At 42.8% G+C, this 15424-nt stretch overlaps 1 protein-coding gene across 2 annotated transcripts; it reads left to right on the top strand.

Moving 5' to 3' along the window:
• The first annotated feature begins 789 nt into the window (after window positions 1-789).
• hccsb (holocytochrome c synthase b) lies at window positions 790-4256 on the top strand. Of its 2 annotated transcripts, none has more exons than XM_085173172.1 (8): window positions 790-918; window positions 1335-1453; window positions 2200-2247; window positions 2363-2454; window positions 2824-2972; window positions 3174-3293; window positions 3377-3463; window positions 3652-4256. In XM_085173172.1, exons 2-8 carry the CDS (start codon window positions 1345-1347, stop codon window positions 3848-3850), a joined length of 804 nt encoding a protein of 267 aa, XP_085029298.1. In that variant the 5' UTR covers window positions 790-918; window positions 1335-1344; the 3' UTR covers window positions 3851-4256. The 2 variants fall into 2 exon arrangements, with proteins under 2 accessions (XP_085029298.1, XP_085029299.1); XM_085173173.1 differs by having other exon boundaries at window positions 803-918; window positions 1339-1453.
• Window positions 4257-15424: the final 11168 nt, after the last annotated feature.

The following is a 15424-nucleotide window of genomic DNA, read 5'->3' as shown; positions in this document are numbered from 1 at the left end:
TGCACGCTTCGTGGTCCCATATATCCCACAATTCATAGCGCGACGGTGGGTGTGGATAATTTTGCCGCAAAATACGGCAGAAGGGAGTGGCCGAAGAGTGAACTGTCAAAAGTACTGAACATGACGTCACTTAATTATGTGCGACTGTTTAATAACGAAGAACATTAAAACATTACTATTGGCCACATGTCGGCAAAGTTGTGTGACATTAGTGATGTTTGTACTTACAGCGTTAACTTGATTTTAAAGCATATATATATATATATATATATATATATATATATATCATAATAATCTGACAATAACATAATATTGGCCATAATATATTTACATTACCACAGTGAGATGACTTTAGTCTCATGAACAACAAGAGCTAATTGTTATTTACTAACTAATCTTAAATGACTGTTCAGTACAGAAATGAAGCCCAACAATCATGTTTTACAGTCCTGTGGTTTCAGCCTCAGATACTCAACTAATCAAAGTGATGTCATGACAAAACATTTTTCTCCTTCATTTCTGTCAAACAAAGCTGTATGTAACGTTTCTCGCGGTTAGTATCATGGTTGCTAGGCAACCTGAACAGCGCAACGAAGGGCTAGACCGTCCCATTTCACAAGCCTCTCACTTCCGCACTTCTCGTACTTATAGTACGCACCGTACGTAGTACGCGTAGTGCGCGTACTTCAAGCGTGCAGACCCTGAAATGGGACACAGCTGACTTCTGTAATGTTTGAAGTGGTTCAACGAGAAAAAAAATCCCGTAGTAACTTCCGGGTCGCGTCTTTCAACATCCTGAGCAAAGCGTCGTGACGTTGATACGTACAGCACGCGCTGAGCACAACTGCTTGTGCAACTACTTTGCCCTGCACGTTGACATTGAAACGCTCCGAAACACCGCCGCGCTGCCGGTTACAGGTTAGTGATTTAACCTGCTGGTCATTATGTGACCAAACTAAAGCGGAATATGTTCGTAATACGCTGTTTGGATTAAGTCCACACACCCGCTAACATTAGTGTGTGTGTTGTTGTCTTATTTGAAAAGCCGAATAACTCGAACATGAGGCGTGGAAGTGGGCTGTAACACGATGCTAGTGATATTAGCTTAACCGGGCGGAGGCTAGTTTGACCCGGTTAGCTACACTACAGCTAAACCTGAGGTTACCGACGGTGACATCAGTCAGAGTTAGCGATATAACGACAGTTTTAAATAAACACAGCCCACTGATCACAGCATTAGCCTAGCTGTGTTACGGCTGAGTGTCCACAGAGGTTCTCTGATGATCTTTTTCTTGTCCACGTGTTTAAATGTCCTGTATTTGTTTCCCTGTCAGACAGGCTAACATGGGAGCCTCCTGGTCCACCGCAGAGCCCTCTGTAGTCAAAGCCGAGGCTATGAACACCGTCTCTGCTCAGCGCTGCCCGGTGCAGGAGGAAGCTCAGCCTGTCAAAGGTACTGTAGTTTCATTACAGTCAGGATGTCACAGCGTGAAATGCTGGGTGGGATTTCTTTTTCCAAAGTCTCCTTTGTAAGTGCAAGGTGAAGATGGCATGCAGTTTGTGAAACAGATATTTTTTATTGCTACTAACTGCACATTTATAAAATACTCTGACGAATGTCGACAAGCCAGGAATGGAAAATCTGATAATCACTCTAAAGAGGCATCACAGTGGCTGTTAATATGTAAAACACTTTTCATTCACCATTATTTGTCTCTTTAGTTTGCTAGCTCTATAGATTTCATATTGCACAGATTAAAACAAATACTCAAGAAATATGGACAAGCCGCTGTAAGCCAAGCTGTGGCAGAGCAGCTAGCATCAGGCTGAATGCTTAGAAAGCAGAGAAGTTGCAACAGAACAGTTAATAAATGGAGCGATATTTCCTGACTCCAGAGCTCAGGTATTTACAGCCTAACTCAGTGGGGGGTTCCACTGTATGAGGAAGATAACAGGTTTATCATAAATATTAGTATACTGTGACACCCTTAACTCGAGCAATTAAGAAAAGAAACGGCTTGTGTCAGAGAGAAGGTCATGTACACACAGATAGTGTTTTACTCCCACAGAAAACTGCCTTTCATGGTATTATATAGGTCATTAGCTCTCATTCGTCACTGTTATCATAAACTGTACAAGTTTTACTGAATGATGTTGAATTATATCTTGACTGTGGTTGTGTATTTGTGTTTTTCTTAGCATCTCCGCCTTCACAATGCCCCATGCATCAAGCTCAGGCTGAAAAAGGTAGGGACTTGAGTCTAAAGGATAGCCTGTGGCTTGCCTGCACTGCAACACATTTCTATGTTCAGATGATTGTTTTAATGAAATGATCGAACCTGCGGCTCGTGTCCTCCTGCAGGTCCGGCCCACCAGGATCGGGCGTACAGCTTCGTGGAGTGTCCCATGAGAGCTGCAGCAATCACGAAGGGCGACATCGATCCAGCAAATATGGTAGCTGTGCAGCTCGGAGCAAAGAGGCTTTACTTTAGAAATAACTTTTATGCTTTCAGCTACTGATCCTTGATTCGTTTTAGTTCTGATACACTGGCCTCGTTTGCTGCTACGCACTGTTGTTGTCTGCGGTGGCTCCAGTTTGTGTGCTCGTGTATTCAGCTGACAACAACATGTTAGTGTTGCAAAAGAGAAGCAGCTTTGTTGTGCGAGCTTTTCAGTTGTTTCAACACTTGACCACAGGTGTGAAACACATGCATGCTGCACTCTCTCCTGGAGGACTTATGGCTGCCACGCTTGACATCTTTTCCATGTTTTAAGGTCGTGGCTCAGACTGTATGATTAGTTGATCTTTTTGCACACGTGCAGATGCCTCCTCCCAACCAAACGCCAGCTCCAGACCAGCCCTTCGAACTCTCTGTCAGAAGAGAGGAGTCCACGATTCCACGTCACGACACAGAGAAGAACTGGGTGTACCCGTCGGAGCAGATGTTCTGGAACGCCATGCTGAGGAAGGGGTCAGTTGGCTGGTGTTACGACTACTTCAGGCTACAATATTGGAAACTATGAACTTCTATTTAGAGTCTCATTGAACCTAAAAGTCAGTGTTTTTAAAAATGCTTGGATTTCACGTATCGGTAGCTTTAATTATTGCAGCAGCTCAGTGACGGAGAAATATCTGCTAAAGACCGTTTCCTTTGTTCGATCCTGTGCTGCAGGTGGCGCTGGCGAGATGATGACCTCAGCAAAGGTGACATGACCAACATCATTAAAATCCACAATCAGAACAATGAGCAGGCCTGGCAGGAGATCCTGAAGTGGGAAGCTCTGCATGCTCAGTGAGTCAGTGCGATCGTTTGCAGTGAGCTGCCTGTTGGTCAGAGAGCTGAGCCTTAACTGATGAACCTTTTACCTCGTATAGGGAATGTCCATGTGGACCAACTCTGAGGAGATTCGGTGGGAAGGCTACAGAGTACTCCCCCAGGGCCCGCCTCCGACACTGGATGGGGTGAGAGTGAAACATCCTGATGCACATTTAATAATGTTGGCTGCTCTCGTGGTGTCTGTGTTATGTTTCTCGGTTGGGTCTGCTGGTCTGCTATAATGAAACCGCCCATGCAGCGGTGCATTCAAACTCGATGCATGGAAACCTCCTGGTAAAGATCCTGGTGACTAATTGAGTTTGTCTCTCTGCAGCTATGAGCTGCCGTTCGACCGTCACGACTGGATCGTTGACCGCTGTGGGAAGGAGGTGCGCTACGTCATCGACTATTACGATGGAGAAATCAACAAGGACACCTACCAGTTCTCCACCCTGGACGTGCGACCTGCTTTTGACTCTTTAGAAGCTGTGTGGGACCGTATGAAGGTGGCCTGGTGGCGCTGGACTTCCTGAAGGACTCTGGCTCACATTTGAGTCGCAAATATTCAAAAACTGTTGTTACCCATTTCTGCTCTTTGTAACTTGTGTGATGCTGAAAAAAGAAACGAATCTGACCTCGTGAGAGATGATTGGATGTAGAAGAGTTTGTCCAACGGGTCATACAAGACCCTGTGTGTCGATGAAATCTGTTGACTTAAGCTTAAATTTAACTGCTTGCTTGCTTACAGCTACCTGACTCGATGTAATTTGAACCTCATCTAGCAACAAAGTTTAAATGTTTATTTTTCTCAGTTGGGACGTTGAGACAAGCTTTCAAACCTGCCAATATTCCTTTATTGGCTAATGGTCATAAACCAGAAATCTAGGAAAGTTCATGTGTTGTTTTAATAAATCACCTTCTCTGTGTTTTGTTTGTAAACACTGCATATTTGATTAAACCATTTTTATTGGCCAGAGTTTAAACTACCTGTCCAGAATGAATCCAGTCCCCTCCTGTGAGCTGGCAGCACCTGGTGTTTGAAACCAGGCTATTAGCAGCTGATCCTTTTGGTCCTGTGGGTTGTGGAGGTCTCAGAGAAGAGGCCATGAAGCCTAATGAGCTACACTGAACCTAAAGCTGGAGATTTCAGTGACATGAACACGGTTGACTGATGTCCTGTAATCATTACGATGCTATAATTTGAGATACAATAAATGAAATAAGTTTTTGTACAAAGTATCGGATCAGTATCGTCGATACCACCCTGAATATTACTTTATATCGGATCAGAAAGGAATTCAGTGGCATCGCACATCACTACCACTGATTTAAAAACACAGTTGTGTGAAAAAAGCAAAAACTTTATTGCATCTTGCTGTGGATGAAAGTACAGACATGATGGACACTGCACAGCTGGCCATCTTCATCCGTGGAGAGGAAATATTGGACATTAAATCGATGCACAACGACAGGAAAAGACATTTTTTAAAACGTATGTCGAAGTGTAACGACGTGAAACTGTCCTGGGACAAACTTGTTGGACTTACAACAGATGGAGCGCCGGTGCTGTGCAGTGAAAAAAGCGGACTAGTCAGCAGGATGCGAGTAAAGATGCAGGAGAACTGTACCGGTGAGTTAACACTGCATCACACACCAGGAAAGGCTGTGTGGTCCTAAAAATGGAGCATGTAATGATCACCGTGACACAGACCGTACATTTTATCTGCTAAACGTTTAAATCACCGTCAGTTTCAGTCTTTTATGTGGGAAATAGATTCAGAGTTTGCCGACATTCCTCATCACACAGAGGTCTGCTGGCTGAGTTGGGGAAAAGTTCTCAACAGAGTTTCTGAGCTCATCAAGGAAACCTGTCAGTTCATGGACATGTTTGATGCTGTGAAGGCGTTTCACGTGAAGCTGTCACTAATGCACCAGTGCAGCCTGCCTCACTTTCCCTGTTGCAGTCATGTTGAACCAAGTCAGCTTTGCTGCACCTGTGCAGATTCAGATGGAGCTGCAGTGTAATGATGCACTCAGGGAAAGTACGACACTGATTGGCCCGCACAGTTTATTAGCTCCACCCCTGCAGCAACGCCCAGCTCCGTCTACATGCGGCTCCAACCTTTCATTATTTTTTCTGGGGTTTTGGCAGCATGTTCATATTTCTAACTTACATAATTTTGACAGGATATATTTTTATGAAGAGCAAAATATTTAAAGTTAAAGTTTATTTTTTTAAGTTGATTTAATCTGGAATAATATTCCCGTCTGTTTTTATTCATATTTATGTTTAAAAAACATTGTTTTAGTTTGTTCAATAAATCTTTATCTTGTTTGGCCCGCGACCTAAAGCGTGCCTTGAGTTTTGGCCCCCTGAAACACTGAAAGGTGGTGAATTGGCCAGATGGTGGGAGATGTGTAAAAATAACTCAGTTGTTTGGTGGTGGCTATTGCGGAGCTTCCACAGATTCAGTAACATTAGAAAGTGGTGGAGGCAGCAGATGCAACACGCTGGCAGGTGGATGAGGGAAAGGCAGGAGGAGCAGAGACGCGAGGCGGTGAACTGAACTTCAGGTAAGAAGTTATGACCTGCAGTCTATCTGGGTCAGATATAAACCAAGTTTAGGTGGAGTTTATTTTCATTATGCTGACTTTTTACAGTCAGTTACAATAACTCGTTCTGCGTACTAGCTAGCATGACGGAGTTTATATACTGCTGGGCGGGTGCTATGATATTATTGATGTTGAACTTGTTTTATCTTATTTTATTTATAAGGTTAGTTATTAGAGTTTCCAACCGTCCCGTAAAAAAAGGGATTAGTCTCGTATTCAGAGAAAATATTCGTATTCGTAAATATTCGTATTGAGGTGAAAAGGACCACAGTTTGTCCCGCACACAAAGCTGGAGTTATTCTGTCGTTACGCTGTCAACTCTTCTTCTCTCTCTCTCCTGTTTCTACTTCAATCATGAAACTGATCATTGATCAGCTGATTTTGCCAGTATTTCCCACATTTTCTAGATTCTGTACCAGTACTGTGTGTAAGTTTTCTTCTTTCTTACCTGTCTTTCTGTCTCCTTTCACTTTTTAAAGGTTGCCATGTTAGAAAAATATTTTGCCCTGCCATGCTGTTTATTGATGTGGCAAATGAATGGTTTATGAAAATATATCTAAATCTGTCATCAGTAATGATCATGTCTCACCTCTACTCTCCTCTGTCTTAATTTCAGGTTTTCACCATGTGTTGTGTTCAGGAGGTTAACTCGACCAACAGTCTACTTTCAGGTACTGTTTAGAATACCAGAATAGGGAGGATGGTGTAGGTTTAAGTTTATTAGACTGATACATATATACCAACAAGACTGTACATCACTGTGACAGCAGCGTTTGTTTTCATTCAAAGGCTTTATGGTTTTTCCTATAATACCTGGTGGGCTGGTCTCCAGTCAATCTAGTCAATACTCAGGCCTGAAAAATTGAAATTTAAAGTGCTATGAAATATTCTTACTGGGAACAGTGGTAAAGTGTGCTTCTCCAGGATTATAATGGGCTTTGGAGAAATTCACTTATATTGGACACTGACCACATGAGATGGTCCTGAGTCTAAAAGGATTGGAGTCCATCCAGTCCAAAATCATAAAGAATTGTTTTCAATTTAAAATGATGATGTCATCTTGCTGATGATGGATACTCGAATAAGGCAAGTTTATTTATATAGCACAATTCAACAACAAGGGGATTCAAAGTAAGTAAGTTGAGACTCCACTGTCAGCAATATCTGGTATGGATGCGTGTGACTGGACTAGAGATGGACCGATCCAATATTACGTATCGGTATCGGTCAGATACTGACCTAAATTACTGGATCAGATATCAGAGAGAAATAAAAAATGTAATTGATCCATTAAATATCAAAAAAGCACCTCACAAAACTTGCAACATGGCGTAACTCGGCTCATAACCGTAGCACGTCGGAGCAGTGTGGTCACGTGATAGAGCGGCTGTGTGTATTTGTAGCCTCGCTAGCAAACCAGCATTTCATCTCCGAGGAAGTTTTCCCAGAGAGAAGTAAAGCAAGTGTGTAAGTTCATCTCTGAATGTTTGTAAAGCATTCCAGCGTTAAGCTTAACAACAGATATATGGAGCGACTGCCTCTCTCTCTCTCTCTCTCTCTCTCTCCTGCTGCTACTTCAATCATAAACTGATCAATGATCAGCTGATCGTCTCTCTTCTTAGTTTTTGGCCCACTTCTCACCAGAAAGAGGAAACCAGCGGCTGAACAACAGCAGCACGTTTAAGCTTGATCAGTTGTTGTTAATTTATTTAATATTATTTCTACACCAGGATCTTTTTCTACAGCTGACGTAACTGTGCAGGGGCGGAGCTAGCAAAGTTTAGCCAGGGGGGCCGATAGGGCATGAACAGGGAAAAGGGGGCACAAAGACATACTTTTCTTTCTTATTCTCATTTAAAATGTCGAGCTTTTAATAAATAATTATCTGAATCTTACAATCAAAGTTTTAATCTGATGTTAAATATATAGAAGTCCATTACTGTATATAGTAACTGTTAAGTCTAATATACCCTAGTAAGCTAGACTACTATACTACTATACCCTATTAGTTAGGTTGCTTAATATTTCCACTAAGTACTCTTTAAAATACCAGAATAGGGAGGATGGAGCAGGTTTAACTTTATTAGATTGATCAGTTTTGCTGAACTATGAAATATTTTGGGCGCAGTGTATGTTTTTACATACAGGTATAACAGAATAGCTTTAGTGTTGTTGTTTATTTAAACTTGAGTATAAACTTATCCAAAATGCAGCAAGATATTAAAAAATCAGTTTTATTGATTAAAACACACTATATCGGATTCATATCGGTATCAGCAGATATCCAAATTTATGATATCGGTATCGGACATAAAAAAGTGGTATCGTGCCATCTCTAGACTGGACTGTGATGGACTGACGATGTAGACTATAAGTTTTGACTGATACTGAGACAAAGACTGCACCAACCTTAGGATTAGTAAATGTCGACAAACAATCCACCCAGCCTGTAAGAGAAGGGTGGATGCTTTGTTTTGTTTTGTTTCTGCAGGAGCAGGAGGATGAGAGAGATCAGAGACTGTAGCTTCACATGAGAGTGTGAACTGCAGACTGAACCTTTGGTTGATAACTTTGAGTTACTGATGTTTACTTTAAGAAAATTGTGTTTTATTGGCTGTGTTTTCATTAGTATCACATTATATTGTTGGGGATGTCAAATGCTACAGTGGAGAAAACCTTTGATTTCACTCATGACTGGAATATGTTACTATTAACCACAGCAGGTCACTGTAGAAGTCAATTAAATTTTATAAAGGAAAATGGCCAAAACTTTAACTATATGTATGAATAAAAGGGGAAGGGTAGATTTGTCATGTTCAAAATACAGTTATGGAATAACAAACATCGGTCCACGTGATTTAGGTTCCCTCTTAAAATAGTCCATCATTAAAGAGTAGAATAGAGCCGACAGGGGCATGTGCCAGGATGTGGTACTGCACAGAAGAAGAGCCGAGCAATGAAGGAAATCCATTGTGTTTAGTTCTGATAAATTCAAATTAAAATGCACCATTACACTCAGACGATCAACATGAAATCAAAATATATGCAGATTTTGTATGAAGCACATGACTGATAACTGTTCTGTCCTGAGCTTTTGTTTCCTGTAGCACCCACTTGACCACACCACCAGTTTTCACGTCAAGGGAGGGTGATTGCAAATGTTCGAGGGAGGAATATCATCAGAAGTGGAAAAGGTAAGCCCCGATGGGGGTGATAACACCATAAATTTCACTTATGGTCAAATTCCTAAAATTTGACACCAAGCATAAAAATTTTCAAAAAATTTAGAGAGAGTGGAGCTCTAGATAAACATAATTTAGCAAACCACATAGGGACGGAGGTTTGGAATCTATAATATTTTGAAATAACACTCAATATAATGTTGACCATGTTGATTATGGTTATACTAGTGTGCAGGGATTGGCTAATCTGACCAGGGAATATAATAAACAGGACTGTCTGAACAGTCACCTTTCACAGTCCAGACTGGGATGGCGTTGGACATCCTTAGGGTGGAAAAGGGTTGGTGTGACCAAGGTGTGGTTTGGCTTGTTTATGTACATTTTAAAATGATGCAGTTCTGGATGGGCCAGTTACCAGGGATGGAAGGATACTGTATTTTCACGACCATAAGACGCACCGTACTAAAAGTCTCAGTATGTGTGCCATTACTGTATTTAACACACACATAAGGCGCGCCTGATTACAGGTTTTATATACAATCTACGCCCACACTTCCCCCTTTAACGTTCTCATGGTGTCCTCTACTACGTCCACCTTAAAACAACAGCACACACAAGCATACAAGTGTGCGTATTTAAAAATAGAGCGGGAGCAAAGCAGAGTTTGGAATTCACATTTTTATTACCGGTAATCGTCATCAATCAAACCCATCGAAGTCCTCATCCTCTGTTTCTGACTTGAACAGCTGCGCTGAATCTCCATCAAACATTCCAGGGTCACGTTCTTCACCGTCAGAGTCACTTTCCGTGCCGTGCGGCTCCTCGGAAATGATGCCGGCTTTTGCGAAAGCTCGAACAACAGTGCCAGCAGACATGTTAGCCCAAGCATCTACAATCCATTCGCAAATTGTGGCGTAACTCGCCCGGCGCTGCCTTCCACTCTTAGTGAAACTGTGGACTCCATCGGTCATCCATCGGTCATCCATCGCTCCCATGCCGCTCGCAGCCTTACTTTGAACGGCAATGTCCAGCGGTTGGAGTTCCTTTGTCAGGCCTCCTGAATGACAGCAAGCTCACAGTTCATTTGCTTCACTTGTTTTTTCACATCGGCTGTGAGATGCATAGAGTCACAGATCAACAGCGATGGTGATGCGTGGAAAAAAACACCTGGTCTTCCCTCAGCCACTGTTTCATCATTTCCTCATCCATCCAGCCCTTTTCATTAATGATGATTCCTGCTGGAAACTTCTCTTTAGGCAAAGTCTTTCTCTTAAAAATCACCATAGGCAGCAGTTTCTGTCCATTAGCATGGCAGCCAAGTGTAGCTGTTGCTGTTCTGTGAGTCTATTGTGCAAGTGGTGTGATATGCCCATGTAGAAAGGACGGCACTGCAACGCTGGACTTGCCCTTACTCTGGGCTCCCTGTTTATTCTGGCAACTGGTCCAAAGAAAACAGCACACAGTCTTCATTAACAGTGTGCAAAGCAACTGCAACCTTCAGTTCTGTTAAAAAGAATTAGAACAATTACAATCTCATAGAGAATCATTAGAGCTGAGTGCAAGTCAAAAAGCACCCGACTAGCTAACGGGTATTAGCTTAGCATGCTAACTAAAAATGCTACTCGTGAATAAAGTTACTACCCATGCATCAAAATGCCTGTAACTTTCAGGATACATGCTAGTACTGCTTACAATCAAAATACATGTTGACAATTACCACTATAAGAATGTTTTCATTAATATACATACAAAATTGACAACAGTATCGCTCACAAGCACCTACTACCAGCTTGGGAGTATTTTCCTTTGCTGAGGCATGCGCTGTGCAGCAATTTGGAACCTTAACAGTTGCAGTTGCTGTGTTTGTCCACCAGGTGTCTCCAACTATTCACAAAGCACATCAATTTTGAGGGAATTCATTAAGCTATTTTCTAACTCTGTTACACAAGCACAACAGTAAAAGAAGGCTTTTCGTGCCCCGTTGTGTGCATCGCTACCGTGCTGGTCCCCTTCACAGTGTGACTCACCGGGATGTCGAAAGTGAGCAGCACCTCGTCCATGTTAGTGATGTGGCTGGGCTGGATGTGTTTGTCGGCGATGTGTTTGCTGCAGTAGGAGCGGAAGATGGCCAGCTTTTCATTATAATCCGCTGGACGTTGCTGCGCTACCGTAGTCCTGGTCCGGATGGAAAAATGGCACAGTTTCATGAAACGAAAGCACCAAGACGGACCTCCTTGGAAATGTTCAATTTTCATTTCTTCTGCTAGCGTTACTGCTTTTAGTCAAATGGTGAAGTCGAAACACTTCTCCCACTCGTTCTTTGCTCAATGATCCACTGCTCGAGTCTTTCCTCCAACTCGGGCCACCTCGCCTTATGTCCGCGGAAACTCAGCTGCGTCTTCTTGACCTGTCGGAGCTCGTTTTCCAGCTTCCTCCACTTGTGAACAATTCATTAATCTTAAATTCTCTCGCAGCTGCTCGATTTCCATGTTCCTCCACGTAGCTGATGGCCTTCAGTTTAAACTGTGCTTCATAAGCGTGTCTCTTTGCCATTTTCAGGGTTGTTAAAACAACGATGTTCTGCATAACGCACATACCTGTCCTTTTATACAGGTATGTGCGATTGTACCGGTATATATACAATCAACGCCCACACTTCCCCATTTAGCATTTTCATGGTGTTCTCTACTACGTCCTCCTTACAACAACAACACACCCAGAGCGCACTGCACTATAGGGCGCGCCGCAAGACTTTTATGTGCGCCTTATAGTCGTGAAAATACGAATTATGAACTGAACTCAGTAGTGTGATCTCCAGCCTTGATATAAGGAATGAGAGAACTGAAAGCTGTTATTTTAATCAGCCTGTTTCAGTTGTTTTAACTCTAAGTATCACAAAGTAATGTGGTAACATCTGGACTGACGAGTTTACGGTCAGCATTTTAATCGCTAGTTTAAAGGCTGTAGGCTGCAGCCGTTGCTCTAACACTGTATAAATGTAACAGGCCTCAGTGCTGGTTCTAACAGTCTGAGCTGCTTCCAGCTTTATTTGTGAAGAGCACAGCAGCTTACAAAACACGTAGCTAGCTCGTACAGCTGCGACGTAAAACTTTCATAAACTAAGATGACCTTAAAATAATGGGGCTACGTGCGGGGATGCTAGCGTTAGCCACGTTAGCACGTTACCTTCACAGGTGGTCAGACTTTGTAAACAAGTACTCAGTCAGAGGTTGGGCTCTCCGTTTCGCTGCAGGGTCCCTTCATTCTTCACATATCCGTGTCGAGCTGAGTGTAAATCCCGAGGCTGAACGGCCTTTGTACAAGCACACACGCTTCTTATGCCGGGCTCACACTGTACGATTTTTGGCCCATTTTGAGCCGATTTTTGAGTCGTGCGACCGTTTTGGCGATCGGCCCGATTTTGGCCTTCATCGTGCGTCGTGCATCGTGTAGTATACGTGGGGTAACGAGAAGCGATTAACACCTCACGACCAGCTCCCGATCATCAATCGCTTGGTCGTGAGGATTTCAAACAATCCTCGCGACAGTCGTGAGGGTGTCACCGCAGTTTCTCACACTGCGCATGCGCAAACGTCAGTGAAGAAGATGGCGCAGCACGGCAGTGCAGCGTGTGATCTGGACACAAGTGATGGAGGCACTTGTAGAACTTTGGAAAGCTCATCCGAGCCTTTTCGATGTGGCCTCACAAAATCATCACGACCACAACAACCGTGAAAATAGTTGGATTTATGTTGCTGCTCAATCACAGCTGCCTGATCATGTTTTTCATTAGCAATTTAGCAAAGTTGATGGCGGTGGTGTGCGTGTGAGTGAAAGACAGAGAGGGAGAGCGAGCGACAGAATTTCTGTTATGACCTTCATGTTATGGACGCACAGTGTGAGCACTCGGGTCGCATCAGAGCATCGGGTCGTATAGTGTGAGACCTGCATCGTGACCTATGAACTTCTAACCCATGCGAGTCAATCGTGCAGTTTGAGCAGGAGCTGAATAACACGACTGACAAAATCGCACAGTGTGAGCCCAGCTTTAGCAGGGCGAAGCTATGAGCTAGAAAAATCCAGGCAGACAGCCTGTGTCTGACCAACCAATCAGAGAGCTCCTTACATCCCAAGATGTTTCTAATTTGAATAGCAGCAGGATTTTTAAAATGAAGTTGTTAATCCAACTGCTAATCCAAAAATTAAGCGAACAGGAAAGGGAAATGGATTTTGAAATGAGGAGTGGGATCGCCCTTTTAAAAAGCATTTTGAAAATCACTTTATTAAAGTGCAATTAAAAAAAGGTTGTTGAAATGAAGATTTAAAAAGCATTTTACAAATCAGTTTATTAAAGTGGAATTCAAAAATGAATTTACAAATGCAGAATTTATTCTACAATTCATTATTTAAGCACAGAATTCTTTGTTTCGATGCGCGTGGCTCTTGTGGTCCTCCATACCGTCGTGGCTGGTGTGTGTTTATTCGGTGCAGTGCGGACATTATTTCACTCGGTGGTAAACCGATGTTGTTTATAGGTCGTAGCTGCAGAAGCCTCCTATGGGCCGCTCTGTTCATGACTGGAGTGACGCCGTTTAATTGGTACATAACGCACCTTTGTTACGATCTCTGCCTTTTATTGGGGTGGTTGTAGCTCAGGCGGTAAAGCAGGTCATCTACTGATTGGAAGGTTGGTGGTTCGATTCCTGGCTTCCCCTAGTCTGCATGCCAAATATCTTGTCTTATATCCTTGGGCAAGATACTAACCCCAAATTGCTCTCCGATGCATCCATCGGAGTATGAATGTGTGTGAATGTTAGCTATAAAGCACTTAGAAAGATGTGCTTGTGCGAATGGGTCTGAATGGGTGAATGCACAAGTTGTGTAAAGCACTTTGAGTGCTCAGATGAGTAGAAAAGCGCTATATAAGAACCAGTCCATTTACCATTGTTCTTTTATAGTAAACACTCATTATGTGGACGTCGGTGTGGGCAGCGGCTACATACATGCCGGCTACGGGAGTCGGCTGGCGTGCATGTTGACTGACTTAATAATTAAATTAAAGTAGTCGGGCGGCAATTTGGAGTAATACGGTGACTCCGTCTGCTCCAGATTTAAGGTTTTATTTAGTTTGTATGTCTGGCTCTCGGTTGTTTTGTAGTTATTGTTATAATTTTCTTTGTTTCTTTTATTCAGATAAGGAGGGCCTGACGTGGAGGACACTGGGGTGCCTTGGTGGTGAGATCCTTTGAGTATTACACACCTGCATTTTTAGTTTAGTGTGAGCGTGTGACATGTGCTTGTGTATTGGTGAGTTTTCTTTTCTTTTTGAATCGTTTTTGTGCGTCCCTGTCCGCCCACTGGTAAGCCTCGGCTCTGAATACTTTTTTAGAATATTTGTATATTGATATTTATGCTTGTGCTCTTATATGCTGTTTTAAATGATTATTAATAAAATGTCAACCTGTTTTATCATTGAACCACATCTCTGTACTGAATATAACGAACCTAAGTGCCTTCTTGGTGATTAGTATCATCTCGATCCAGTATTCTCTGGGTGAAACTCCCAGTGTGGCGTTGTCGGGTTTTTATCAAATTGTGAAGAGTCTCCAATCTTCCCCACCTCGTGCTGCCACACAAACATTTCTGGAGCTTCGTCTGTCTGCTGTCAAACTAGTGCAGTTCCCCATGAAGGGCCCGGTTATTCACCCAAACTCTTATCTGGGATCCTTTCTCTACCGACCACCAGGGCCACTAGACTAGTCGTCCCATCCCTGCCCATTTCACCTACGAGGTGCAAATCTCCAAAGCTTGTGGCCTTTGGTGCACACTCCCCATTCTCCTGTGCTGTTTTGAGTGGTAATTTACCATCCACCAAAATATAATAAGGGTCTTTTAAGTGACTTCTCTGATCTTAGTTGAAATTAATCCAAGATATGTCCAAGTTTTAATTGTTGGGTACTCTTTAATTTTAGCGTAGTCTTGTAATCTATTTCAATCTGTAAAAAGTCCCTCTCAGAAACTGGTCACACTGTGGATCTTGGTTTATCTATTGTCAGTTTGGAAGTGTGTTTACAGACCACGTGCCTCTTAATTGATTTGGTTACTATTGGTCAGCCTGCTGAATCGTCCACTCCTGCATGGTGCATCAATGCTCTTGAAGTGACTTCACAGCTGTCCTCCAGTTCTGAGGAGCTAACATATCAGTAACTGCTCTGGACTCTTTGGCTCCAATAAGAGAAGTTGAGTATAAATGAGAAGTTGGTGAAGCTGTGAAAGCACTAGTTCAGAATGTTCTCAAGTTTAGCTTCTCTT

This window comes from Neolamprologus multifasciatus, chromosome 9 (assembly GCF_963576455.1).
Source record: "Neolamprologus multifasciatus chromosome 9, fNeoMul1.2, whole genome shotgun sequence".
Lineage (NCBI taxonomy): Eukaryota > Metazoa > Chordata > Actinopteri > Cichliformes > Cichlidae > Neolamprologus > Neolamprologus multifasciatus.
Note: the sequence above shows the minus strand (reverse complement) of the source record. Positions and strands in the feature narration are given on the sequence as shown.